At 43.8% G+C, this 26,284-nt stretch overlaps 2 protein-coding genes across 2 annotated transcripts in view; both read right to left on the reverse strand.

Annotated features, from left to right (window-relative positions):
* Positions 1 to 4,553: 4,553 nt before the first annotated feature.
* LOC106581041 (refilin-B) lies at positions 4,554 to 7,103 on the reverse strand. The gene is made up of 3 exons (XM_014162715.2): positions 6,332 to 7,103; positions 6,003 to 6,097; positions 4,554 to 5,799 (listed from the first exon to the last, which is right to left on the reverse strand). The coding sequence occupies exons 1-3, from the start codon at positions 6,527 to 6,529 to the stop codon at positions 5,481 to 5,483; spliced, it is 612 nt and encodes a 203-aa protein (XP_014018190.1). The 5' UTR covers positions 6,530 to 7,103; the 3' UTR covers positions 4,554 to 5,480.
* A 683-nt stretch (positions 7,104 to 7,786) lies between these two features.
* Positions 7,787 to 26,284, reverse strand: part of LOC106581042 (vacuolar protein sorting-associated protein 53 homolog) — a 32,013-nt gene continuing 13,515 nt past the window's right edge. The window contains exons 8-22 of the mRNA XM_014162716.2: positions 25,450 to 25,528; positions 25,175 to 25,318; positions 22,316 to 22,458; positions 21,941 to 22,082; positions 21,772 to 21,867; positions 21,506 to 21,600; positions 20,180 to 20,422; positions 19,075 to 19,222; positions 18,917 to 18,999; positions 18,725 to 18,803; positions 18,477 to 18,625; positions 18,240 to 18,309; positions 17,937 to 18,074; positions 10,404 to 10,508; positions 7,787 to 10,269 (exon numbers count right to left, since the gene is read on the reverse strand). Coding sequence (XP_014018191.1) covers positions 10,099 to 10,269; positions 10,404 to 10,508; positions 17,937 to 18,074; positions 18,240 to 18,309; positions 18,477 to 18,625; positions 18,725 to 18,803; positions 18,917 to 18,999; positions 19,075 to 19,222; positions 20,180 to 20,422; positions 21,506 to 21,600; positions 21,772 to 21,867; positions 21,941 to 22,082; positions 22,316 to 22,458; positions 25,175 to 25,318; positions 25,450 to 25,528 — 1,885 coding nt within the window. The 3' untranslated portion in view covers positions 7,787 to 10,098. The remainder of the gene's footprint in view (positions 10,270 to 10,403; positions 10,509 to 17,936; positions 18,075 to 18,239; positions 18,310 to 18,476; positions 18,626 to 18,724; positions 18,804 to 18,916; positions 19,000 to 19,074; positions 19,223 to 20,179; positions 20,423 to 21,505; positions 21,601 to 21,771; positions 21,868 to 21,940; positions 22,083 to 22,315; positions 22,459 to 25,174; positions 25,319 to 25,449; positions 25,529 to 26,284) is intronic.

The raw sequence follows: 26,284 nt of genomic DNA on the forward strand, positions 1-26,284 counted from the left end.
CCAGTGACTGATGTGGTGCACTCCTCAATGCCATCGGAAGAATCCCAGAACATATTCCAGTCTGTGCTAGCAAAACAGTCCTGTAGCTTAGCAGCTGCTTCATCTGATCACTTTTTTTATTGACCGAGTCGCTGTTGCTTCCTGCTTTAGTTTTTGCTTGCAAGCAGGATTCAGGAGGATAGAATTGTCAGATTTGCCAAATGGAGGGCGAGGGAGAGCTTTGTACACGTCTGTGTGTGTGGTGTAAAGGTGGTCTAGAGTTTTTTCCCTCTAGGTTGCACATTTACCATGCTGGTAGAAATTAGGTAAAACGAATTTAAGTTTCACTGTATTAAAGTCCCCGGCCACTAGGAGCGCCGCCTCTGGATGAGCGTTTTCCTGTTTGCTTATGGCCGTATACAGCTCATTGAGTGCGGTCTTAGTGCTAGCATCGGTTTGTGGTGGTAAATAGACAGCCACAAAGAATATAGATGAAAACTCTTGGTAAATAGTTTAGTCTACAGCTTATCATGAGATACTCTACCTCAGGCGAGCAAAACCTTGAGACTTCCTTAGATTTCGTGCACCAGCTGTTGTTTACAAATATACATAGACCGCACCCCTTGTCTTACCAGAGCTGGCTGTTCTATCCTGCCGAAAAAGCATAAAATATGTTATGTCGTCATTCAGCCACGATTCAGTGAAACATAAGATATTACAGTTAATGTCCCGTTGATAGGATATACGTGCTCGTAGTTCATCTATTTTATTATCCAATGATTGTACGTTGGCTAATAGGACCGATGGTAAATGCAGATTACCCACTCGCCATCGGATCCTTACAAGGCATCCAGACCTACGTCCTTGGATATCTCCGTCTCTTTCTCCTGCGCATGACGGGGATGAGAGCCTTATCGGGTGTCTGGAGTAACTCCTTCGCGTCCGACTCGTTAAAGAAAAAATCTTCTTCCAGTACGGGGTGAGTAATCGCTGTCCTGATATCTAGAAGCTCTTTTTGGTCATAAGAAACGGTGGCAGAAACATTATGTACAAAATAAGTTATAAATAAGGTGAAAAAACACAACTGGTTAGGGGACTGTAAAACGGCAGCCATCTCCTCCGGCGTCAGTTGCAGTGCTTGCAGTTAGCCCCTGAATCTTTCCAAACTACTCATTATTTAATTTGTGATTTCCAACTTGTAATGTTTATGTCCAATGGTCGATGACCACCGATCCGTTTTATCTATAATTTCTCTTCATATGACAAGGATTTGCCAGTAGATTGTTGACTTGAGTCATAATGACTGCTAGTTAAGATTTTGAAAGTATGATGTTGACATGATCAGTCCAATCAAAGCTCCTGTAGATATGTAATTTGACATCATTTTATGTGGGCAATGACCTTGAGCCTTCTTGGATGGGCACTTCTAATGTAACTCTATGGCAGTACCCAAGGGGCTTGAATTTTTGAGCTCTCCCCGTGATTTTGCGGTGATGTTGTGTCCCCATGAGTGAGGAGTCCCATAGGGCAGTGCACAATTGGCCTAGCATCGTCCGGGTTAGGGGAGGGGCCTTTACTTGGCTCATCGTGCTTTAGCGACTCCTTGTGGTGGGCCGGGCGTCTGCAGGTTGACTTCACTCGTCAGTTGAATGGTGTTTCCTCTGACACATTGCTGCAGCTGGCTCCGGAGCGGGTGGGTGTTAAGGAGTGCAGTTTGGTGGGTCATGTTTCGGAGGACGCATGACTCGACCTTGGCCTCTCCAAAGCCCGTTGGGGAGTTGCAGCGATGAGACAAGATCATAATTAAAATTGGGAGAAAAAGGGGGTAAAATACAAAAAAAGAACACTTAGCCAATCCCAGTGCAACTGGAGAACACTACGAACCCCTACGCACCATATTTTCTGCTGGCTCTCCCCACCACCACAGAAAGCACTGAGCTAGGCTGAAACACCTGCATTTTGGAGCTGCTATACTCAAGAAAGCAAAAAAAGAGACCATGTTTGTATGCAGCTTTATTAACTTGATTTCTTGGAGAAAATAAAAAGTTTTTACAGTGTTTGCAAACTGGTATGTGACACGTATTAATTCCAAAATAACATGCAAAACAGGTGGGGTGTTCAAAACATGACGGGTCGCCACTGGCTATTTCAATGTTTCCCATTCTTAATTTTTGTTTTTGCATCTTTAACTTTCGGTTTTTAACATAAGCTTCAAACAGTTGAAAATACAATATTTTTGGTTATTGAAAAGATACACTACATGACCAAAAGTATGTGGACACCTGCTCGTCGAACATCTCATTACAAAATCATGTGCATTAATATAGAGTTGGTCCCCCCTTTGCTGCTATAACAGCCTCCACTCTTCTGGGAAGGCTTTCCACTAGATGTTGGAACATTGCTGCAGGGACTTGTTTCCATTCAGCCACAAGTGCATTAGTGAGGTCGGGCACTGATGTTGGGCGTTTAGGCCTGGTTCACAGTCGGCATTCCAATTCATCCCAAAGGTGTTCGATGGGGTTGAGGTCAGGGCTCTGTGCAGGCCAGTCAAGTTCTCCCACACCAATCTCGACAAACCATTTCTGTATGTACTTCCTTTGTGCACAGGGACATTGTCATGCTGAAACAGGAAAGGGCCTTCCCCAAACTGTTGCTACAAAATTGGAAGCACAGAATCGTAAAGAATGTCATTGTATGCTGTAGCATAAAATTTCCCTTCACTTGAACTAAGAGGCCTAGCCTGAACCATGAAAAACAGCCACAGACCATTATTTTTCCTCCACGAAACTTTCAAGTCGGCACTATACATTGGGGCAGGTAGCGTTCTCCTGGCATCCACCAAACCCATATTAGTCTGTCGGACTACCAGATGCTGAAGCGTGATTCATCATTCCAGAGAACGCATTTTTACTGCTCTAGAGTCCAATGGCGGCTTTACACCACTCAAGTTGACGCTTGGCATTTGGAACTCGGTAGTGAGTGTTGCAACCGAGGACAAGCAATTTTTCCACGCTTCAGCACTCGGTGGTCCCGTTCTGTGAGCTTGTGTGGCCTACCACTTCGCGGCTGAGCCGTTGTTGCTCCTAGATGTTTCCACTTCACAATAACAGCACTTACAGTTTACCGGGGCAGCACTAGCAGGGCAGAAATTAGACGAACTGACTTATTAATAAGGTAGAATCCTATGACGGTGCCACGTTGAAAGTCACTGAGCTCTTCAGTAAGGCCATTCTACTGCCAATGTTTGTCTATGGAGATTGCATGGCCGTGTGTTCGATTTTATACACCTGTCAGCAACGGGTGTGGCTGAAATAGCCGAATCCACTCATTTGAAGGGGTCCACATACTTTTACATATATTGTATTTCACAGTAGTTTAGATGGTACAATGATTCTTGTTTTGTCAAATGGAAATTCGGTTAACTTATAATTTCAGCAACCAAGACAGTTGTGGAGCGACTTATGCGTATTGCACATTTTTATATTTAAGTAATTTAGCAGACGCTCTTATCCAGAGGGACTTACAGGAGAAATTAGCATTAAGTGCCTTGCTCAAGGGCACTGGCAGATTTTTCACCTAGTCGGCTCGGGGATGCGAACCAGCGACCTTTTGGTTACTGGTCCAACGCACTTAACCGCTAGGCTACTTGTCAACCCTTAATAAAACAATGATTAGCTTAAAGCTTTTTTTTTTTTTTTTTTTTTAAACACAGATGTGTTGAGTGATAGTGCTGTGAAATCAAAACAACTTAACCCAATTTGCCGTCCTGTACTCACAGCAGATTAACTCACCAACACTGAGCAGCAACAGGTCGTCAAAGGCTCCTCCACACGGTCCAAACTCATATTCAAGGGTTACAACGGCAAAAAGACCAAGGCCAGGAGTCTGACCAGCCTCTGCCCCAATAAATCCCAGCGAGAGGCAATGAAATACGAGGAGGAAACACCGTTGACATGGCCAGATGCTGGTACCCACCAAGCCCAACCAGGAGGAAACACTACCTGGCCTCACAGCAAGGGGGGGGGTGGACTGCTTGGGGCTGTTCAAGGGACACTTGGAGAGCAGTGGTGCCATTACACACCACCACATCTAGGTGGGGCTGTTATCAAACTAATAATTATGGTTATGTGCAGCACTTTCTCTATCCTGCAGATGGCATAGCTGTCTCAATCAGAGTTGGTGTAATTGCACTAAAGTTGTAGCTCTACTCATCTAGGAACATCCCTAATTGATAACCAAAACAAAATCCTGATACTGACAAGACTATATTTTGAATTGATGTATCGCATTGAGTACATAAAATAATTGAGCTTAACAAAACAGAGCTTAAAAGCAATACCGTTTGACTTCAAAAAGGCACTTTGGGTATCTCAATACAGTTCAAGTCTCTAGATGTGCATCTTTGAAGGACCTTGAGAGAAGATACCCGCGTATTACTATTAGGCTACCAAAAGGAGTTGATGAGCATCAAATAAATACATAAAACCTATGGAAGCAACCAGAAGGTGATAGACAAAGATAATGAACCGTTGAGGGACAGTTCACAAGATGTTAGTAAAAACAATACTTCACTATTAGGAAAATGCTAAAACTTTATAACAGAACAATAATGACACATTGGATAATCTCTTGCTACTTATTACCAACTTCATCAATTTGCAATGATCTCTGTGGGAGAAAAAAAAAAGTCCCAACATTCAACACAGAACTTGCTCTAATTTGCAACCCTTTTACACAATTTGAAAAAAAACTGTGTCTTTCTGCTCCATGACCATACTTACAGTAGATGACAATGTGTTTGTTTAGGCAAGACTAAGATGGGGTTTGGTGTTACACTATCCAGGCTAGGATATTCTGCTTGTGGTAAGTAATGTTGTGCAACCAATACCCCATAATACCCTGTGATTTGAAGAGACATTTTAAAGCCCAGTTATACAGTAATTTGACAACTCCCTGTGTGTCTACAAATGTGAATACTTACAAAAGCCACATGGAAACTCCACTATAGCCTTAGAATATTATAATGTAGGGTCATTGTTCATTGAGCCCCACTGCAATGGTTAGGCCTAAACACAATGTTTTGACAGTGATGGTCCGGACTACACTTTCCTAACAATCCTTCACTTCCAAATCTGGTTTACAAGTTCCTTCACGGTGATAGTATACACCATCACCGGTCTCAGTCCACAGTTCAACACTCCTCATTAAAATGAATCCAACTTTGACATACCAGAGAAATATCTTTACTAGCTACTAATGGATAAACCCTTTGGTAGATGGCAGCCTCACGCAGATGTCCCTGCTATTTGTTTGATACGCCAGATCAGAATCCTCCCTCCTCTTGAGACTGGTACGCAAACGTGGGCTACAATGCTTTCCAATCTAAACTAATAGATGACTGTCTGTAACCTGGGTCCATGGGTAGTGTCAGCCTGGTGGATGGTTGGGACCCACAGGGCCCAGGGAATTCTCCCCCAGGCCGTGCCCAGCCTTCCCCTAACCTACTGGGGTAGCCTACTCCGGTCAGCAGCCTCCAGCTCCACCCGCGACATGAATCTCCTGGCAAGCCGGCGACTGTCGTAGCTCAGCTCGGTTGTGTAGATGGTGCGAGCGTGCTTGGGGTAGACGATGGTGGTGCTCTGGAAGCGCTGAGCCCGTTGGCGAGGCTGGAAGTCCAGCTGGGTCTTGTAGTGTCTCCAGGTGCTGTGAGGGACAGCCAGCACCATCTGGCTGCAGTTCTCCAGACCCAGGCCTCTGGGCTGCATGGCCATGTCATGGATAAAGTGACGCTCTGAGTCATAGTGGACAGACGATGTGTATCTAGGAATGACAACATTTGGGCAAGTGTCAATTCACTGCATGTTCAGCTAGATATAGTTTTAGAAATGGCAACGTTTGATCTGTGGTCCACCACATTGGTTTAATGGTATTTATACAAATAGTGGACAGCACACAGTGGAGTGCAAAGACAATTTCAAAATCACACACTCATAGCCTACATACAGTAACTCAAAACAGTATACCGTATTTCCTTGGTCAGTTGTGGATCAAGTTCTATGCCCTCCCCGTAGGACAAGGTGTGCAGCTGAGGAACAGATCCAATCGATAAAATGGGAACCTGCAAGAATAGTCAGCACTAACATAAGGAGCAAATAATTGGTAGATGTCATGAACCTGATTGGCTTGGACTACTGACCCAATTTACTACTGACATGACCCAGATTCACTATGGGCAATGCAGGGAAACGCATTCAGAGGCTATATACTTCGGAAACAATATTTTAACTTAGCCTTACAATTTCATAACAGGATGTTCGCAGTTACTGTAACACACGTGCGACAGCCTACGTACCAAGGATGACCCTCTGCTCTCGTCTTCAGACACCGGGCTTATGGCACCTTTATCCCTGCAGTCAGGCAGCAGCCAGTGGCTCGGACTGGGGCTGGGGGGTAGTCCGGAGTCCGGGCTGTCAAGTCCCCGCTCGGCTTTGCAGCTCATGTCCAATGGGTCGTCGTCACATACATTCAGCAAGTTTAGTCTGCCCACCATTGCTTTACAAAAAAGTCCTTAAAAACAAAATAAGCGACCCGCTGCCAAACAAGATTTTAGCCTACCACGCGATGAGTTTGCAGAACTGTAGTTAAACTTTATTTCCAACTCAAAGAGGTGTCCTTCCTTGAATGCAATTGATCCTCCACGTCGGGTAACTTCCCAATGACCAAGCAACTCTACCGACGGCAATTGGCTTGCATCAACTTCTATTGCTTGGCAATAGGCTACGGTTTACGACTGTCGCGCGTCTAAACAAAATATCTTACTATTTTACAGCAAGCTATTTAAATCCTTCATAAATCAACTAACATTTCTAAAATTCATTCTGTTTTGCCCTTCGAAATAAGAGATTCAACATAAATCGTTGTGGCTTTGAAGTTGACGAAATAGTGAACTCAAGCTACGTGTCACAGGCACCGAAGTAAAAAAAGAACACAGAAGGCACTGCGCATTCTCCTGTCTGTCTTCAAATGTCTATATCTGTCTTCAAATGTCTATATCGGTCTTCAAATTTCTCTCCCTTCAAAGGGTTTCATTGTTTTTGCAGTGAACTAGAGGAAAGGAAACGCCTTTTAAAACGCCCGCTCACGGCTGATTGGCGAGGAAACATGAAAGGCAACGAAACGAAACATGGGAACTCTCGTTCTGGCCTCCCCATTGAAAAAATACCCTTGTAAAAGTTTAACCTCAACTGGGCCTATTCATTAGGCCGATTCTGTTGCAAGACGTTTGTTAAACGGGAGCAAACTGAGCATAACGGGGAGTGATCGTCCTGAATTTGTCAAATAGAAACTCTTGTTTTCCTTTGGACAAATGATTACACCCCTGGACTAGGATAGGGAGAGATGTGTGTGTGTGTGTGATACAACATTCCAAGAAACAAGGAAAACATGATAGCAAACTTTTTTTTTATATAACCTTTATTTAACTAGGCAAGTCAGTTAAGAACAAATTCGTATTTACAATGACTGCCTACACCAGCCAAACACGAATGACGCTGGGCCAATTGTGCGCCACCCCATGGGACTCCCAATCACAGCCGGCTGTGATACAGCTTGGTTTTGAACCAGGGTGTCTGTAGTGACCCTCTAGTACTAAGATGCAGTTTTTTACACCCCCGGGAGCCCTCGTATTAGTGTTTTTCACCAGTTACCATTACAGTAGCCTATTACTCTGACAATACAAAGTAACATGTTTTTCTTCTTATAAACTGAAGGCAGGAATGTGTACATCAAAAGCAAAATAGCATTAATATATTATACATACATTTATCAATTTGCAGGACTCTCGAATGGGCATAATAAGGCTTTCCAAGGACGAAATCCAACACCAAATAGTTCATGCCCCAGCTACAATTATTTACAATAGATACTTGACCATACACACATTATTCAAACCCCATCCTTATTCTCGTGCTCCACCAAATTATACATTTTCCTGTATATATGAACCAATTCAAAGGATCACTGATCTAGAGTATTTGCTGTTACATGCAATAACTACTTTATCTGAAGCAGGTAACAGAAATAATTAGATCAATGACAGTATTTAAAGGAACTGTGTTCCTTATATTATAGTTCTCCACTAGCATCATTGTGCTAACTTCTCAGTGTAATTTCCTGTCTAACAGAGGAACTCATATGTTCACTGTTGACCAAGGATATATTACACACAATTATATCGTTTTCTATTTAAGATGTATTGTCTAAACCTTTTTATTTCTGTTTTATTTCTATTCTGTTATTCCAGGCCCCTGTGTTTGACACTGACAGGCCAAGATTACCTGTCAATCATAATTAAAACTTGCCAGAAGATACCAACCCTAAAAAGAACATAGAAGGGACTGAGGATTGTCCTGCCAGCCTGTCTTCAAATTTCGCTACCTTCAAAGGGTTTCATTGTTTTGCAGTGAAATAGAGGAAAGGAAACACCCCCTCACAGCTGATTGGAGAGGAAACATGAAAGGCAACAAAACATGGGAACTCTCCTTCGCCTCCCCCTGGAAAAAAAATACCCTGGTAAAAGTTTAACCTCAACTGGGCCTATTCATTAGGCCGATTCTGTTGCAAAATGTTTCTTAAACGGGAGCAAACTGAACGAAACGGGGAGGGATCTACCTGAATTTGTCCAAAATGAACTATTGTTTTTGTTTGGAATAATGAATACACCTCTGGACTAGGCTAGAGAGAGGTGTGGGTTTACACTGAGCTGCACTGAGGTCTTAACACAATCATGATTTCATTAAGACACCGTGGAGCCAGCACGAGATATGGCTCGGAAAACATACCTCAATACAGGGATGGGATATGCCACTGTACTCCAAATTGTACCTTTAGTCACACTGCTCCATCGAAAAGATTGAAATGCTACTAGTTTTCCCAGAAAAAGTCAATTTTTGTCCTCATGCTAGTAGCCACTGCAGTCATTTGAACAACAAAGGAGCTAATTGGCTGGCACTGCCATTCCAAAATGGCTGCGGTGTACAGTGGCATATCCCATCCCTGCATTGAGGTACGTTTTCTAACCCATATCTTGCGCCAGCTCCACGGTGTCTTGATGTAACCATGATTGCATTCCAACCCCAGTGCAGCACAGTGTAAAAATGCATAACGGTAGGGTCATATCTTCTTGCAAGTTTTCATTATGATTGACAGGTGATCTAGGACTGTCAGTGTCAAACACAGGGGCCTGGAATAACAGAACAGAAAACAAAAAAGGTTTAGACAATATAATTTTGTACAATATATCCACAACATTGAACACATGAGTTCCTTGTTATAACATACTGACAGAGACTGTCTCCTGTCTAATTGAGGAGACATGAAATCTCAAGATCCTCTCTGTCCCAGACCTGGGGACTTAAGAACCTGGAGACAGCAATGCATGGTGAGATGCGGTCCATCCACCGAGACTGTTCCCGTTGTGAAGGGAAACTGGAAACATACACAAACTCCTAACTAACTGCATCCTCCACTTGAACAGGGAACCAAGAGAAACACAATAAAAAGACACCAGACTGGAGAGGTGGAGAACAATGACATTCTGAAAACATTAGGAGAAAACATTAGGAGAACACTCTGAAAATGTTAGCTTCAAACGCATTGAAGATCCTTGTTCTCAGTCTGGGACTGGGAGGATAGGTGCCAAAGCGGCAACAAATTACTCCTAAAGCCGTTTTTAATTAGTAGCTCTTGATTCTGTCTTAAGTACATACACATTTTGCTAAAATGCATAGTGTGTGTATGATAGTCTACATTTAACGACATTTACAAAGCTTGGTTATTTAGTGTCATAAAAAGAGAAGCAGAAAAGAAATACAGAAGTAAATGAGTCATAAGTGCCAACAGCTCTGCAGCTGAGGACATGTCTTCATAATCCTACAGTTGACTTTGAAATCATGAGGTTCATATTAAATGCTCCTAACAAAAATGAGAATCATGTCTTTACTCTGCCTGCAATTCTCTGTTATGATTAAACAGAGCAGGAAAAAGTATTCAAGATGAATTACTGGAATAATGTGTGTGTGTGGTATGGTGATGTGTGTGAGTGCAAGTGGGTGTGTACACTCAGAGTCTCTTCTTGATGAGCTTCTCCAGTTTGCGTATGCGCGAGTTCTCCTGCTCGGGGGTGGGGGTACTGAAGGAGAGAGAGGGGCCTCCGTCAGTCCCTGAGGGTGGAGTGGGTAACCTCTGTCTGAAGAGCTCCAACATGCTGCTCTGCTCACTGCGCTTCAACCCCTACACACACACACACACACACACGTTATTGCAAGAGGAAACAAAACAACAGAGGAAGTAGGAGATAACCGTTGAAAACAGGTGACATCATTGAGAGAGACAAAACAAGTGGACCCAATCGAAGTGGCCCTTACCTTCATATCCAGAGTTTTCTGGAAGGTCTCTGGGTTCCCGTCAGCGAGGAGCTTGATGTAGTTATCCACAAACACCACAGAGGGTTCATGGGGGGCCATGACCACCTGTAGAGGGGGAGGGGGGGGGGTTAGAGACATCAGTGTTGCTCATACATTCACATGTCAATACTGTAGTGCAGCGTGTGTTTTTTTCTTCAGATCCCCCGTTCCCAAGAGCCATGATGGGACAACCAACTCCCAGCAGACTCAAACTGATTCATAAACTGTGTGTATGCATGTGCGTGATAAGTGTGTGTGTGGCCCGTAAGAACAAACAGGCCCCAGAATCAGTCCACTATCAGACCAGACAGTGTGCAAGTAGTTAAAGCTGCAAACAAAGCCCCAACATTACACTCCCTGCATCCAAAATTGCATTCTATTCCCTATATAGTGCACTACTTTTGACAAGAGCCCTATGGGCTTAGCATTGAGACTGATTGAAGTTGATTGAAGTTGCTTGCTACAGAGCGGGCAGAAAAACATGGTTGACAGGTCCCACTGAAAAAATAAATAAATATCGTAACCCTTCAAAAGCGCCTTTTCTCCACACAAAACATTTCTCCCTCACCCACACACCAATATCCAAGCCCTCCGGCCCTCTCTCTGTGCCTAAGGGGCGTGGGCCAGAATACATAAGAGAGCGAAACCAGAGAGAGATACAGAGAGGAGAGACAGGACATGGAACACTGTGGATTGTCTGGAATTTTTGAGGTTCCTTCCCCTCTGGTCTGAGTGATTTATTTAGCAACTGTCCTGGAGGGAGGCCCAGGGAAAGCCTGGAGGGACTGTGTTGTAGTTAGCTCGTAAAAACTAGAGAAAGAAAGGGAGGGAGAAGGGGAGAGTGAGAGGAAAAAAACATCCAGGCTAAAAGGAGGTGGGTGGAGGGGTGTTGAAGCCTTTCCACTCCCTCCCCAGAAGAAAGCTCTGGTGGTGGGGAAGGTGGCTGGGGTGGGTGGATAGAGGGCTGGAGAGCGTGGAAAACAACCACATCTCACAGGCCAACGAGGGCTAACTGAGCCAGAGACAGAAACAACCTACAGACAGACTTACCAGAACAGGTCTACACATTATACTCTGACAGCCTAACCTACTTTACTACAAAGTCATCATCACCATTACGTTTACTTTGTTCTAGGGTTGTCCCAGACAACAACAAAACAACTCTTGGTTGACTAAGAGTCATCAGCTCTTTGGACCGATTGGTAGACATTTTAAGACGTGTTTTAATCAAATCAACTATATTCACTGAGTTTGACTGATGCTTTAAGCACACTCTTTGATCAAATTAATTAATACACACAAATAACTAGAGGAAGTCCAACCAGCAACTGATTTGACTGTGCCAAGCCGGGCTCAGACTTGCTGCGCTGTGTTTTATTATAATTTTTTTAAGATAGCGGGTGCTTGTTACACAGTCACTCGCTGTCTCTCTCCTCTGCTGCAGTGACCACCACACAACATTAACAGTGTTTATCGCTCTGCCCGTGTTGGTTTAGCGGCAACATAATTACAGCCATTTCTGACTGAAAAGTTATTTTACCAAAATCCGTAATTTTATTAGGAAAAACATTCCCTATTCCCTCCACCCTTGCTCTCATTACTTGACACATGAACACATCGCATGCACGTGCCCAAAGCCCTATTCACACTGGACTAGTATTACTAGAGAACATTGGTTATGTAATTATTACTCCAGAATGTCCGTTATTAGAGGACTATTCTGCGGGAATTCGTTTTTTCCAAACTGTAATTGTTTTTACTTAAAAAAAGAAAAAAGAATAAGTTATGACGGAAGCCTGGAGGTTTTCATTCTAGGCGTGAAGATACCGTATTACAACATGTTCAGGTGATGGGCCGACACTGATGACTCGAGAGCTTGGTTCCCAAGTTCCTAAACCATACAAAACCATCTTTGGTATAGTGCTGACATATTTGAATTGAGGACGTGTGATCATAATCATTAGGATATTTTAGCGATCCGCAGTACGTTCCAAATGCCCCCCAGCCTTCAGATGTGAGCTAAACAGTGCAATTACACTTGAGATGCGTTTTAAGGCTATGGAGGAGAAAGCTAACTTATCATTTCCAAACGTTTAGGTCAGTTGTTTGCTGCTTTGCGATCTATTAACAGTAAGGGTTGCATTAAATAAGCTCAATATTTTTTTTACTGATGCATTTGGCAATATTCAATTCATAGGCACAAAACAAACAAAAGCATTCACTGTGAAAGTTGATAAGCTATATATGAATGGCCTACATGTAGCCTATGCGCAGCACTTAGTTCATTTATCGAATCAGTTCTTGTTTTATTGCGCAAACACCACCTGTCAAACTCAGACATTTCTCTCAAAACACAGATGTCGATTCACACGGGACTAGTACTATCAGAGGACCTTGGAGTTCACCAAAAACAATAGGTTATTCTGGCTGGAATTGTTACTCTCCTGCCATGTAAAAATTACTGCCATGACAAATTTGGACGGGAACTAAAATTACAGATGTGTTGTACACATAATTACATTACCCAACGTCCCCCAGTAAAACGAACCCCGTTCGAATAGGGCACAAAAAGGCCTGAATAGCATATCATAATCACATCAATAAATTGGTTATAACAAACTCAACACCGTAACACCAAAATGTCTGCAGAGGACTTGCCAAATAAACTCGAAACTGGGAATGTTTACTGGTTGCTCAGGAGGTAAAAGGTAAAGTCAGATGTATTGATTAACTTGACAAGTTGTGGAAAATACTGGAGATCAACAAAAAGAAGGTAAGGTGCTGTTAGATTACAATATAATTATATAACAATATAATTCTTCTGACCGCTTGGAACAATGTAAACACTAAATAATAATGGAATTATAAAGATAATGGAATTCATTGCCCTTGACAATCAACCGTTCTCTATCGTGGATGATGTTGCCTTTCGCCGACTGGTCGAGCACCTCGAGCCCCGGTACACACTACCAAGTAGGCGATATTTTTCAGATGTTGCCCTACCGGAGTCACACAGTATTGTTGAAGGGCACATCTATGAGCTACTTGCTATGGGCGTCACTGCCATTAGCTTCACGACTGACATTTGGACCAGCGACGTCAGCCCCACGAGCATGCTGAGTCTGACAGCACAGCGGGTCGACGAGGATTTCGTACTGAGGAAAGCCGTACTGCATGCTCAAGAATTTGCTGGTTCTCATACCGCTGCTGCCATTTCAATGGCATTTGACAACATGTTTGAAAATTGGAAACATGAACACACTCCTAGCGCCATTCAAACAACTGACTGGAGAAATAAGCTCATCAACTGCGTCTGCAGCAGACGTGATGCCCTCTGTCATGGCATTGAAACACCTGCTCAGCAAAACTGCTGACACAGACCGTGGGGTTAAAACTTGCAAAAGTACTCGAGGCTGTGAACAAGTGATTCGGTGGAATTCCCTCTGAGCCGCTTTACTGTGTCGCCACCATGCTCAATGCTAGGTACAAGGACCGCTACTTCGATGCAGACAAGAAACAGGGTTTACGTGAATTGTTACATACAGCTGGACAAGATGGAAACGGACACAGTGACAGTGTGCACCGAGGAAGAGAAGCCACGGACAGACAGAGCGTAAACTTCACTGCTTGACATGTATGATGAAATCCTAGTTGAGACTGAACAAATGAATGAAACACAGCAAGTAAGTGAAATAAATAGATTTTGATTATGTTTTACTGGTAATGGGGACATCCATAAACGCCAACAAAATACCTTTTTGGTCAGGGTGTGTGTATGTGTATTTCAACGATTTAACTGTACTAGAATGCTTAAAAGGACGCAAAAAAATGTAATATCGGTTATCGGTATCGTTTTTCTTTTTGCAAGAAAAATATCACATATCTGTATCGGACAAAAATGTAATATCGGTGCGTCCTTAATATATACATGTTTTTTTTGCCACTGCTCAACTAAAGAAATCTCAGTCGACCAACAGCCTATCAACCAAACAATCGACTAAATGGGGTCAGCCCTACCTTGACCATCCATGGACATCCTACAAACATTCAACCAGGAACAGTCCACCCGTAAAGGCCTGAGGCCCCACACTGACCTATGTGTTTGGATTGATAAAAAAGTAGTCAAAAGTGGTGCACTACCTAGGAAATGGGGTAACATTTGGGACACAGACAATGAATTTCTCTGGAGTTTCAGCATCTGTAGGCCCTGCCTGGCCCAACATGGAAACAATTCCCTGAGGCACTTTCTCACCAGGCTGAAATGCTCATCAGGAAATGCTCATCTCTTCTTCCAGACTCACATTAAGCATCTCCAATCCAAAATTAAATCTAGAATCAGCTTCCTATCTTGCAACAAAGCATCCTTCACTCATGCTGCCAAACATACCCTAGTAAAACTGACTATCCTACCGATCCTTGACTTCGGCGATGTCATTTACAAAATAGCCTCCAACACTCTACTCAGCAAATTCGATGTAGTCTATCACAGTGCCATCCGTTTTGGCACCAAAGCCCCATATACTACCCACCACTGTGACCTGTATGCTCTTGTTGGCCGGCCCTCGCTACATATTCGTTGCCAAACCCACTGGCTCCAGGTCATCTATAGTCTTTGCTCGGTAAAGCCCACCTTATCTCAGCTCACTGGTCACCATCGCAACACCCACCCGTAGCACGCGCTCCAGCAGGTATATTTCACTGGTCATCCCCAAAGCCAACACCTACTTATATCTCCCTCTCTAACTTTAAGCATCAGCTATCAGAGCAGCTTACCGATCACTGTACCTGTACACAGCCCATCTGTAAATAGCCCACCCAACTACCTCATCCCCATATTGTTATTTTTTTTCTCTCCCTCTTTTGCACCCCAGTATCTCTACTTGCACATCATCATCTGCACATCTATCACTCCAGTGTTAATGCTAAATTGTAATTATGTTGCCTCTATGGCCTATTTATTGCCTTACCTCCCTACATTTGCACACACTGTACATAGATTTTTCTATTATGTAATTGACTGTACGTTTGTTTATGTGTAACTGTGTTGTTGTTTTTGTCGCACTGCTTTGCTTTATCTTGGCCCGGTCGCAATTGTAAATGAGAACTTGTTCTCAATTGGCCTACCTAGTTAAACAAAGGTGAAATAAAAATATTAAAAGGTTGAAGAGAACAACTCTACAAACCTTGTATGACTGTTCAAGGCCTTCCACACACACACACACACACACACACACACACACACACACACACACACACACACACACACACACACACACACACACACACACACACACACACACACACACACATTCCCCTCCGTCTGCCGCCCATTACTGTATGTAAACATATTCAAGGCATTCCTCTATGGACTAACAGCCTTGTGTGTTTCACATGTGGAATCATCCATACACATCCCGGGTGATGACACTGAGGAGAGGCCACTTACCAGTTGTGAATGTCTGAAGTTGTTGCAAAGCACTATGGGCGAGCGGGTGGACATTTTGAAGAGTTGTCTGTAACGGCTGATAGATGAAATGTGTGAAGCAAGATGTGTAATTCAGGGCAAATTATTGCTTTGTGGATTGGCATGTTTATCGTACAAGCAGAAAAGAAGGGCCACATATACTGAATATCTGGTAACTAGAAGTTGATTTGTATAAAATAATCTGATATATAACCTTGACAAGAAACACAGAAAGGGAAATGAGGCTATGCTTGATATCTTCAGTAGTCCTATTGGTTGTGCTCAGAATAGATTAGGTCCTAATGGCTCTGGCTGATGTAGCATGATTAGAGCAGGTCCCAGGCTGACCAATAAAACAGATCAGCCTGACCATTAGAGCAGGTCCCCAGGTGACCAATAAAACAGATCAGCCTGACCACTAGAGCAGGTCCCCAGGTGACCAATAAAACAGATCAGCCTGACCACTAGAGCAGGTCCCCAGGTGACCAATAAAACAGATCAGCCTGACCATTAGAGCAGGTCCCCAGGTGACCAATAAAACAGATCAGCCTGACCACTAGAGCAGGTCCCCAGGTGACCAATAAAACAGATCAGCCTGACCATTAGAACAGGTCCCCAGGTGACCAATAAAACAGATCAGCCTGACCATTAGAGCAGGTCCCCAGGTGACCAATAAAACAGATCAGCCTGACCACTAGAGCAGGTCCCCAGGTGACCAATAAAACAGATCAGCCTGACCATTAGAACAGGTCCAAGGCTGACCAATAAAACAGCCCATTAGACAGACATCGAGGCTGCATTCCTTTAAGGCAGGCAGTTAAGCGTGTGTGTGTGTGTGTGCGTGCGTGCGTGTGTGGAGGATTTCCTCTGGGATCGGGTCACAAGCCTTGGAGGCAGATGTAACCGGACTAGGGCAGGGTGAGGGGACAGCTCTAGGGCAGAGTGGGGTTTGTCTGAGAAGACCGGTGTGTGCCATTGTCTTTCTGCATTCTATTGGCTAACCCTGGGGCAAGGTCAACCAATCACAGACTGTATTTACTCTGTAGAAGAGACAAGCCATGGATACATGTGTCTGATGCGTGTGAGCATTCCCAAAAGTGTGTGTGTGGGTGTTTGCGTGAGTATACGCGGATGCCTGCATTCCCTAACCATTCACACCTCTCTTGGCTTCAGCTGGTCGACACGCTGTGTGTGTGTGCGTGCACGTCCGCATATGTGTTTTAAAGCCTGCCTTCCTCTCCTGTCTCTCTCATTAAAACCCAGGGGTACAGCTCAGTTCCTATTCCTCAGCTACCTAATGTGAGGTGGCCTTCTACTGGGAACTTCGGCATAAAACTCTTTCCTTAGTCGGGTTAAAAAGAAAGAATTAGCCTGTAAACAAGCAGTTATTCAATGAAAATAAAACTTAAATCGATAATCTGGTCAAGTCAGACAATGTTCATACTTGGCTCAGTGGTCAAACCACACACACTTAGACAATAACCTGTATTTAGTCTTATTATTTAATGCCAAAACACAGGAATGAACAGTGGCTATAGTCATGTTTAACCAAGCCAGTGTAATTAAAGGGTAGAGGTTAATGGTTAGGATTAACCTTGAGGCGTGGGTTAAGGTTAGGCTTTAGGGTCAAATAAGTGGTAGGATTAGATAGAAGTGGCTGTAGTGAAACTTTGTTGCGTGGTTGTACAGAAACGTTGTAGCATGGTTGAAGAGAAACATTGTTGCATGGTAGTGTTAAGCACCTATCAGTGCCTAAAACGTGTACTTAAACACGCAGCAGTGTTCTAGAACATTTGACCATTGGCTTTCATAGTTTTCCAATTCTCAGTGTGACTTATGCAACTTCTCCAACGGTCAACACATTCAAATAATAGAGGAGCTGTGTTGGTGGGGAATTCTGGGGAGGTTCGAGCTGTGCGTCTCGCGCGGCTGGTGGTCTTAGAGCCATGTATCTGTCACAATGGGACGTCGGACTAACGCGTCTCGGCGTCTGTAGACTCTGAATTATGCTTTAGTGTCACAGGGCTCACCTTGAGGATCATCTCAGCGCGGGTCATCCCCTTCACGACTATCTTGGTGTAGCTGGCTGGGGCCTTGCGGACCACCTGAGACCCTATAGAGGGCAGATCCAACAACACTGTCTTCAGGGAGTGGGTGTCCAGGAGGAGCTGAAGAACAAAGCAGAAGAAAAAAAACAATGTTACCAATAAACCTAGCTGAATTATCAGCTACAGGCAGCAAACAATTGTCAAAACATTTGTATCGTCACAGAGACCATTAGCATAATTCTACTTAGGTAAAGGCTAATGAAATAAAAGGGTAAGTATGTTTACCTGTTCAGCCCCCACCATGCTGATAGTCTTACACCTGAACAAGTGGTTGATGAATTTAGGAATGAAAGAGCTGAGGGGGAAAAAAAGACAAGATAGAATATAAATTAATTGAAACCAATACAGAATTTAGCATTTCTGACAATTTCTTCTAAAATCTCTAAATCAATTGTCTTGTCAATGGGAGTACCAAGTCTTCCTCACACACATTGACGAACAGTGAAAAGGGAAGTAACTCACTTGGTGAACTTGATGCAGAACTGGGTGAAGTATTTTCGTGTGGAGGCCAGGTTATCTCTGATGATGGGGACGTTCTGTTTGATGTGCATGATGACTGACGTCACGTAGGGACTCTGGTCACCTACATGCTCTACGCTCTGCCATGGCATCTAGAGGGAGGGAGACCAAGAGGGACAGTAAGGGAATGGTTGAAAGTGAAAATAGAATATGACAGTGTCAGGAGGAGAGGAATGCAGTGGGTGTCACACCTTGCTCATGGCAGTGAGAGCAGGGTCACAGGCAGCGTCCAGGTCCTGAACAAGCAACTGGATACTGTTGGAGATCACACTGATAGACACAGAGAGAGACAGAGTTTACCGTCATGGGACTTCACATCCAATTATCTCAAGCTATTGTTCATTTTGAGTTGGCAGAAGTTGCTCCTAGTATTTGGTGCGTACTTGCTGAAGGTGTCCATCTCTCCAGTCAGGTTGATTCTCTCCACCAGGGTCTTATCCACCTTCTCCTTCAGCTTCTCCTCCAACTGACAGAGACACAGAATTGTTTAACATTAAGTCTAGGCCTGTTTGAGTGTGTGTGTGTGTGTGTGTGTTCTAACCTGCTGTGTTGTGGCCAGACAGTACTCTGCAGTACTGAGGATGCTACAGATGAGACACAGCTCCTCTACAGTGAACTTAGCAGCCTCCGAACCCTCCTTCTCCTGCAGTAGACTCTTGATGGTCAGTCCTCCACTGTTACTGCTAGTCCTGAGAGACAGAGAGTGAGTGTGTGAGAGAGAGATTGAGAAAAAGAGTCAATAGTTCTCTCGTGAATTAGGGACAGAAGTCTGCTCACATGAGCTCTAAAGGGAAAACTCTGGGACCTAGTGTGAACTGACAAGGAGAAACTCCTGTCTCTAGTTACAGGTTATAATTCAAAGCAAGTTTTGTATAATTGTGACAACCAGAGACATACACACAGACAGAGGGGCATGGTTACCATGGCAATGTGGCTAAAACGCCTCCCTCTCGTTAATAAAACGCCACAGCCGAGATTTCTGGGAAAACCACAACACAGCTCCAACCCCCAAAGGGCCCCCTTTAAAACTCCACAAACCAATACACACACCACACAAGAGGTCTGTGTGTGTGCATGTCTATCAACCACAGTGAATAATAGGTCTTATAATGTGGCCAGCGAGCCAAAGATGTTTTCGCTCATGAAGTATTAGTCCTCACCACGATGTAAACATCTCCAGCACCACATGACATGCAAACCCAGACGACTAAACACATGAACCATCAAACAAACCCCGGAGAATGACGGATCACTCTTCTGAATGAACAAACTAACTTCGGCAGATTCCTTCATCAAAAGGGAATTGAAGCAAATGTCAGCATATATCATCTTTCAGAATTTTTATCTTGCTTTGACAGAAGCATTTGTCCCAGTCTAGCTCCTAGCAGGCCACAGTTTATACTGGTTGTCATAGTTCCGCTTGTGTTAAAATGTTTTCCCTAGCAAAGCCAGAAACCATCCAAAAAATGGTTTGAATGAAAACCAGAGTACACGGTGGTCTTCCAGAACCCGTACTGGGAAGTACTGCCTGGTTCTAGGGCCCAATACAGTATGTGAGCAGCATGAATAAAAAGCACTTACTAAATAATTACTAGACCTACATCACACAAATCTGATCATCATTAGGCTAGGCTGTAATAAATTACTTGGGCAGGTTTCCAGACAGTATCTTCCAGGCATACTCTCTGAGGTACTTCTGGAAGATGGTGGTGAAGGCGATCATAGGTTCCCCTGTGCTGAGCTGAGAGCACTGCACCATGCACTTCTTATAGTAGACAAACAGGTCAGCACAGCTGGGCAGCACCGCTCCACCGTCCTCCGTGCCGGCCTTGGGGGGGCCCTGCGCCCGGAAGTCTGACACAAAACGGTCAATCATCTCCCCCAGGTTCCTGAGAACAGTAACACACACAGCTCAGTGATGAGCCCCAGATACCAACACACACACACAGGTTGACGTTTATTGCCATGAATCTTGCCCTGGAGGCAGAACTGAGCGATTTACACCAGATGGGCCAGCTGGAAATTCAAAATTGGCTTTATCATAAATATTCATAAAAACAAAAATGTGCTTTTTGGTCTTAATTTAAGGTTTAGCATTAGGGTTAGCAGTGTGGTTAGGGATAGGTTTAAAATCTGATTTTATGGCTTTGTGGCTGTGCCAGCAAGTGACCACTCTGCAGAGCTGCCTCCAGAGCAAGATTCATGACAAACGCCAACCTGCCACACACAGTTCAGTGATGATAAAATGGAAGACATAGACAGACAGGGTAGGAGATTCTCCCTCTATTGCGGCTGTCTTCAGTGTACTTTGATATCAATGTCTAAACAGCTGTTATGGTCTAGTATTTTACCCCACTGTTACGGTAAAATGAAGCCAAGGACAAAAAACTAAATCCACTTTGTATGAACAATCAGGTCACTATTCTCTCTCCTGTTGTATTCCGTTGAGACAAGCTGCTTTGGAAACGCCTAATGAAGAATGGTCTGCCCATGTCTGTTGTGAAAGGAAGCCATAGCCAGATCATGTAAGTCCCAGTCAGACTGACAAGCACTAAATGCTCCAGAGATCCAATACTAGGGTTTGCCGCGAGACCGAAAAAGCCCCAGATAAGTTCTTTGTTTCTGGGGAGACCCCACGTCTGAGGGGGGAGGGTGGAAGGAGGTGAGGGAGAGGAAAGAGTAGTATGAGAGAAATAGAGAGTGGGAGAGAGAGAAAAAAAAGGAGTAGAGAGAGGGAGGAAGAGAAGGAGAAGAACGATCTGCTGCAGCACCACTTCTCAATCCCTCTTTCTCAGCGTCTGTGGTCATGCAGCTCATAGGAACCATTAAAGCCCCAACAGAGAGAAACAGAAACAAGAGAGTGAATGACAGGGGGGTGGCTGATGAGGGAGAAAGGAAAAGTTCTAGGCACACAAATCTGTGCCAGATCTCTATATCACTCACACACTACATCACACTCACACACTACTCACTTGTCCTGAGACTCGATGTAGACATAGAGGTGAGGCTCGAAGCACTTAGAAATGATGCCATGGAAGGGGTTGTCAGGAGCCTTGTGCTTCTTGGGCTGGGGAGCGGAAAATGGTCAACAATGTAGGATGTAATTACTACTCATGAATTCTCTCTTGGGGATGAGTATATCTTTTTTTTAAGTCATCCCTTAAAAGGTCCAATCGAGATCCTTCTAGAGATATTCCCATTATGATGTTCAGACAGGGTCATCTCAAACATGTCTTACCCTATCTAGATCCTCCTCCATCTCTGACCCATCCTCTCCAATCTCGTCCTCCAGGAAAGGGTTGGTGGACTCCAGTGGTGTCTCCGGCTTCTTCCCCTGAAAACAACACTACAGTCAGCAATGATGGCCCGATGATGAGTGTGTGTGTGTGTGTGTGTCTCTCTCTAACCCCGGGCCCGTCGGTGAGGGTGCACCCAGAGAAGCGCTTGGCGAGCAGCCCCTCGAAGTTGGTGGTCCTCTGAATGGCAAACAGAAGCAGCTTGACCTCAATCTCTTTGGCCCGCGTCCGCATCACTTTGGCCAGCTCTGTCCTGGATGACAGACAGACACATAGGGTCATCAACACGTCACATTGCAGCATGAATGATTGTGGTAGCAGGTCAGTGCTCATGTAGGCTAACAAAGACTAAATCAACTGTATACTGAATAGTGTTCGGATGATAGAGGAGCACAACTATTACAACAGTTGATAGTGCCTCACTGTCATCACATTCTGTCTGTCTCAACAGTTTCCAGCACAGGGTGTGTGTGTGTGTGTGTGTACCTGGTGATGTGGCAGAACTCCACAGCGATGCGTTCAGTCATACACCACTCTTCAGGGAACATGCGTCCGTACTTCTCCTCATAGTCCACCAGCTGACGCTTAATCCAGGCGTAGCGCCGGTCAATCTTATCCAGCCAAGCTACCTGAGTCAGGTCAGTGGACAAACACCTTCAGGTGGAGGGTCCACAGACAGTTTTATTTTACCTTTATTTAACTAGGCAAGTCAGTTAAGTAAGAACAAATTCTTATTTTCAATGATGGTCTAGGAACAGTGGGTTAACTGCCTGTTCAGGGGCAGAACGACAGATTTGTACCTTGTCAGCTCGGGGATTGGAACTTGCAGCCTTCGGTTACTAGTCCAACTCTCTAACCACTTGGCTACCCTGCCGCCCCACTACTGTCACAACACTAGCATTATTTAACATCAGTCAATGTACATCTCAATTATGATTCACATGATCTACAAAGGAAGAAATACTAGTTTGTGTTTGGACCACAAACTAAAATATATTTTTTTGTCCATTATCCCCATTTGAACCTACCAAAAATCCCTTGTGTAATGGAACCAAAATGGCCACCTTAGTTTAAAGTCACAGTGACAGCATTTTAACTACTTCACAGATGTGAAACAGACAATCATAATATCAGTAAAAAATATAAAAAACCCAGTTTAAGCTTCAAAACCAACTTTATAAGAGGTTTTAAAAATAGGTTATATTTTACTTTAATTCCATGACGTACATTAAGGCATTGTTGGCAGAATAGATGGATGCAGTTCAATGCATGATTAATATAATTCACCAATACATGTCTTGTTACTACAAAAACTATTGTTATCTGGTTGTAAATCACAGCTGGCCTGGTACATTGTTTGCTTCCTCCAGCCATTTGGGACGCAGCGTTTCAATAACTCAATATTTAGAACATAAACGGACGACTGAACTAAGGCTGGGAATGTCAATACAATCAAACTAGCAAGGGCAATGATAACAAGTCAGTCATAACGTGGCTAATAGGCTATCGGACGTGTCAAACACAAGGCCCGCGGAACAAAAAGGACACACAAGCGAGTATAACAGTTGAGAAGTAGCCTAGGCTGGCTACTCAACTACAGTACAATACATTTTGGGTGCACCATATAGCAATGCTGCATTCAACAGCACCGGTGATCCATGCAGTGCAAAACATTTTTAAATACGTTTTCAGTTGAAACGTTAGAACCTATAGGTACGTTTTTGTTATTTGGAGTTATTAAATACTTTTTGATTAGGGTCGCACCATATTATGCACATCTGCAAGCAGAGCTGCAAAGGCTGGACAAATATTTATATTATCGTTTGTTTTAATGTTAAAATTCTATATATAACAGCCTGTGTAGATTATTGGACATTATAAAGGGACGTATCTTTTTCAAATAAAATATTTTCCTATTTGGGTTGCAGTTGCAATTTTTTGTGTGAAAACAAATAGGCTGTCTGGCACGCAAAAACATTGTGCTCTTTAAATATGGCCCGTGCGCTGATTGAGTTTGACACCACTGGGCTAGCATATCTATTTATTTAGCTAGCTAAAAACACAGAGGCTAACGTTAGCTAGCTGGCTGCAGGGAGGATGTCATGCCATTGGATAAGAGGGTGAGTGATTTACTTTTGCCCTTATATCGTTTTTCGGTGGCTACGGCTATAGATACAGGTGTTATTTGGTTAGCTTGCAAGAAATGTGAATCACTTTGCTAGCTAGCTATGCTGAACTTGAACGACTTATCCACAGTTAGCATATCTCTTAGTTGTCAATCAAATGTATTTGGCATTTATCTAATGGGCAGGCAGGCAAGTTCACATTTATTTGTCAAAAAGTCCATTGGGACAAGCATGCATTGGCAGACAAGCTGCAGAACGACGAGCAGGGTACTATCGTTTATCAGTGCAATTTTGATGGCCAACAATGTTTCAGAGGGTTTACCTAATGTTCCCTTGTTAGATTTTAGCTCATCTCGCCCTGTCTAGCATTCATTTTTGGGTCTTGTTGATATGCATAGGTGTAACCGATGTGAAATGGCTAGTTAGTTAGCGGTGGTGCGCGCTAATAGCGTTTCAATCAGTGACGTCACTCGCTCTGAGACCTGAAGTGGTTGTTCCCCTTGCGTTGCAAGGGCCGCGGCTTTTGTGGCGCGATGGGTAACGATGCTTCGTGGGCTGTCAGTTGTTGATGTGTGCAAGGGACCCTGGTTTGAGCCCAGGTTGGGGCGAAGAGAGGGACGGAACCTACACTGTTACATAGGCAACTGAGGTAGCCTACCTTTTCTCTTGTTGTTCGATGAATAGGACTGTGAAGTTGCCAGATGTAAGAGGACTCCCAAGTCGTATTTACACATTCGCGGAAATCCATTCAGGTGTATTTTGTGGCTTTTGGCGAATGCGTTCTAATGATCTAAAGTCGCAACTGCCTGTAAACACACAGTCTAGTTCGATGTGTATGAAGGCAGGCCCTTGTGGCAAATAGCTTATTTGCATATAGGCCTACTGTATCTCTGATTGGCTATGACGCACAGGTCTGCATAGACTCCGGTCCTGGACAGGGGCCGATGTTTTTATTAGATTTTATTTACTGCAGTGTCTATTAATTGTCCAAACGCACAGCTGCTTTGCCACTCTATAGTGATACAGAATTTTCACAAATGCCTTACTATACATAACTCCCAAACATTCTATGAATTTATGTAAACGACCATATTCAAATTCTCGCTTGTCAGAATCATATATTCCTGGGAGTGTATATGAACAGATTTTAATATTTAATGTTGCTAAAATGCTGTCAGTTCCACTTTAATGCTTAGCAGTACAATAAACTGAAACTTACATCCTGGTTCTCCTGGAAGAGCACCATGTACTCAGAGAGGTGCTGTCTAATGAACTTCTTGATGATTTCCTGTTTGATGCGGGGGTCCAAGACGTTGGCCACGAGACAGGCATCCCTCAGAACGTTACTGGGTCCCCCTGCTCTCTGGGGATATAGAGTACACAAAATACCTTGGGTTAACACACATGCAATTATAATATACATGAAATAGATAATGTATAGTCACACATACAATTGTTTAATGAAACACATATGATATCACACAAGGCATTCACCTTTGACCCCTGAGCGGGGAAGGCCTCTTCAAAGTCTGCCAGGATCTGAGTCCCCAGCTCGCTTTGGGCCACTTTCACCCTGTGGATGACACAAACAGTGGAGAAACATTGAGAAAACATTGCCATCATGAAAGCTGGAGCGGAGTTTAGAGCTGTTGTAGCATAACTGAAGATATTTTCCATCATGAAACGGTTTCCCAAATGGTAGCTAGGTTGGGTGTGACCCACTGGTAAGTCATGACTGACAAAACTGGCATGACTTGGGCCAGTGGTTTTGTTTACTCATTGGCAGAGACAAATTCCAGAACAGTTTATTGGGTTACACAGTACAGTACATAGTTCCATGGTGGGAACCAGAACATCTGTCCTAATGTGAAGAGTGAATCTGGTGGGGCATTCAGAGTCCAATCTTAGAGCAACAAGAAGAACCTTCCAGAGTAAACAAGATGGATGCCATGCCACAGGGTGGGCAGTGCCCTGCTGATGCCCCTGACAATCAGTCAGTCCAATGCTCCAGCTGTCCCTCTGTCTGGTCATCCCACCACATGTTTGTCAATTTCTTCTGAAGACTCAGTATTTTCCCTTTTCCAGATGACAAAGCTGTGGTGGTAAGAGAGTGTGTGGGTGGCTTTGATGGACATTGGACACACACACACACACAACACTGGATAAACACAAGTTTGTGGAAGAAAAAAAACATTCAACGACACCTCCCACACACAAACACACTTCCTTACTCTCCTAAATTCATGTTTTTATCATCCACTCCAAGGCAAACAGAGCAGATAGCATAGCTAGCTCCCCCAGCCAGAGGGACATAGGGACTAGCTGGGTT

This window comes from Salmo salar, chromosome ssa20, assembly GCF_905237065.1.
Source record: "Salmo salar chromosome ssa20, Ssal_v3.1, whole genome shotgun sequence".
Lineage (NCBI taxonomy): Eukaryota > Metazoa > Chordata > Actinopteri > Salmoniformes > Salmonidae > Salmo > Salmo salar.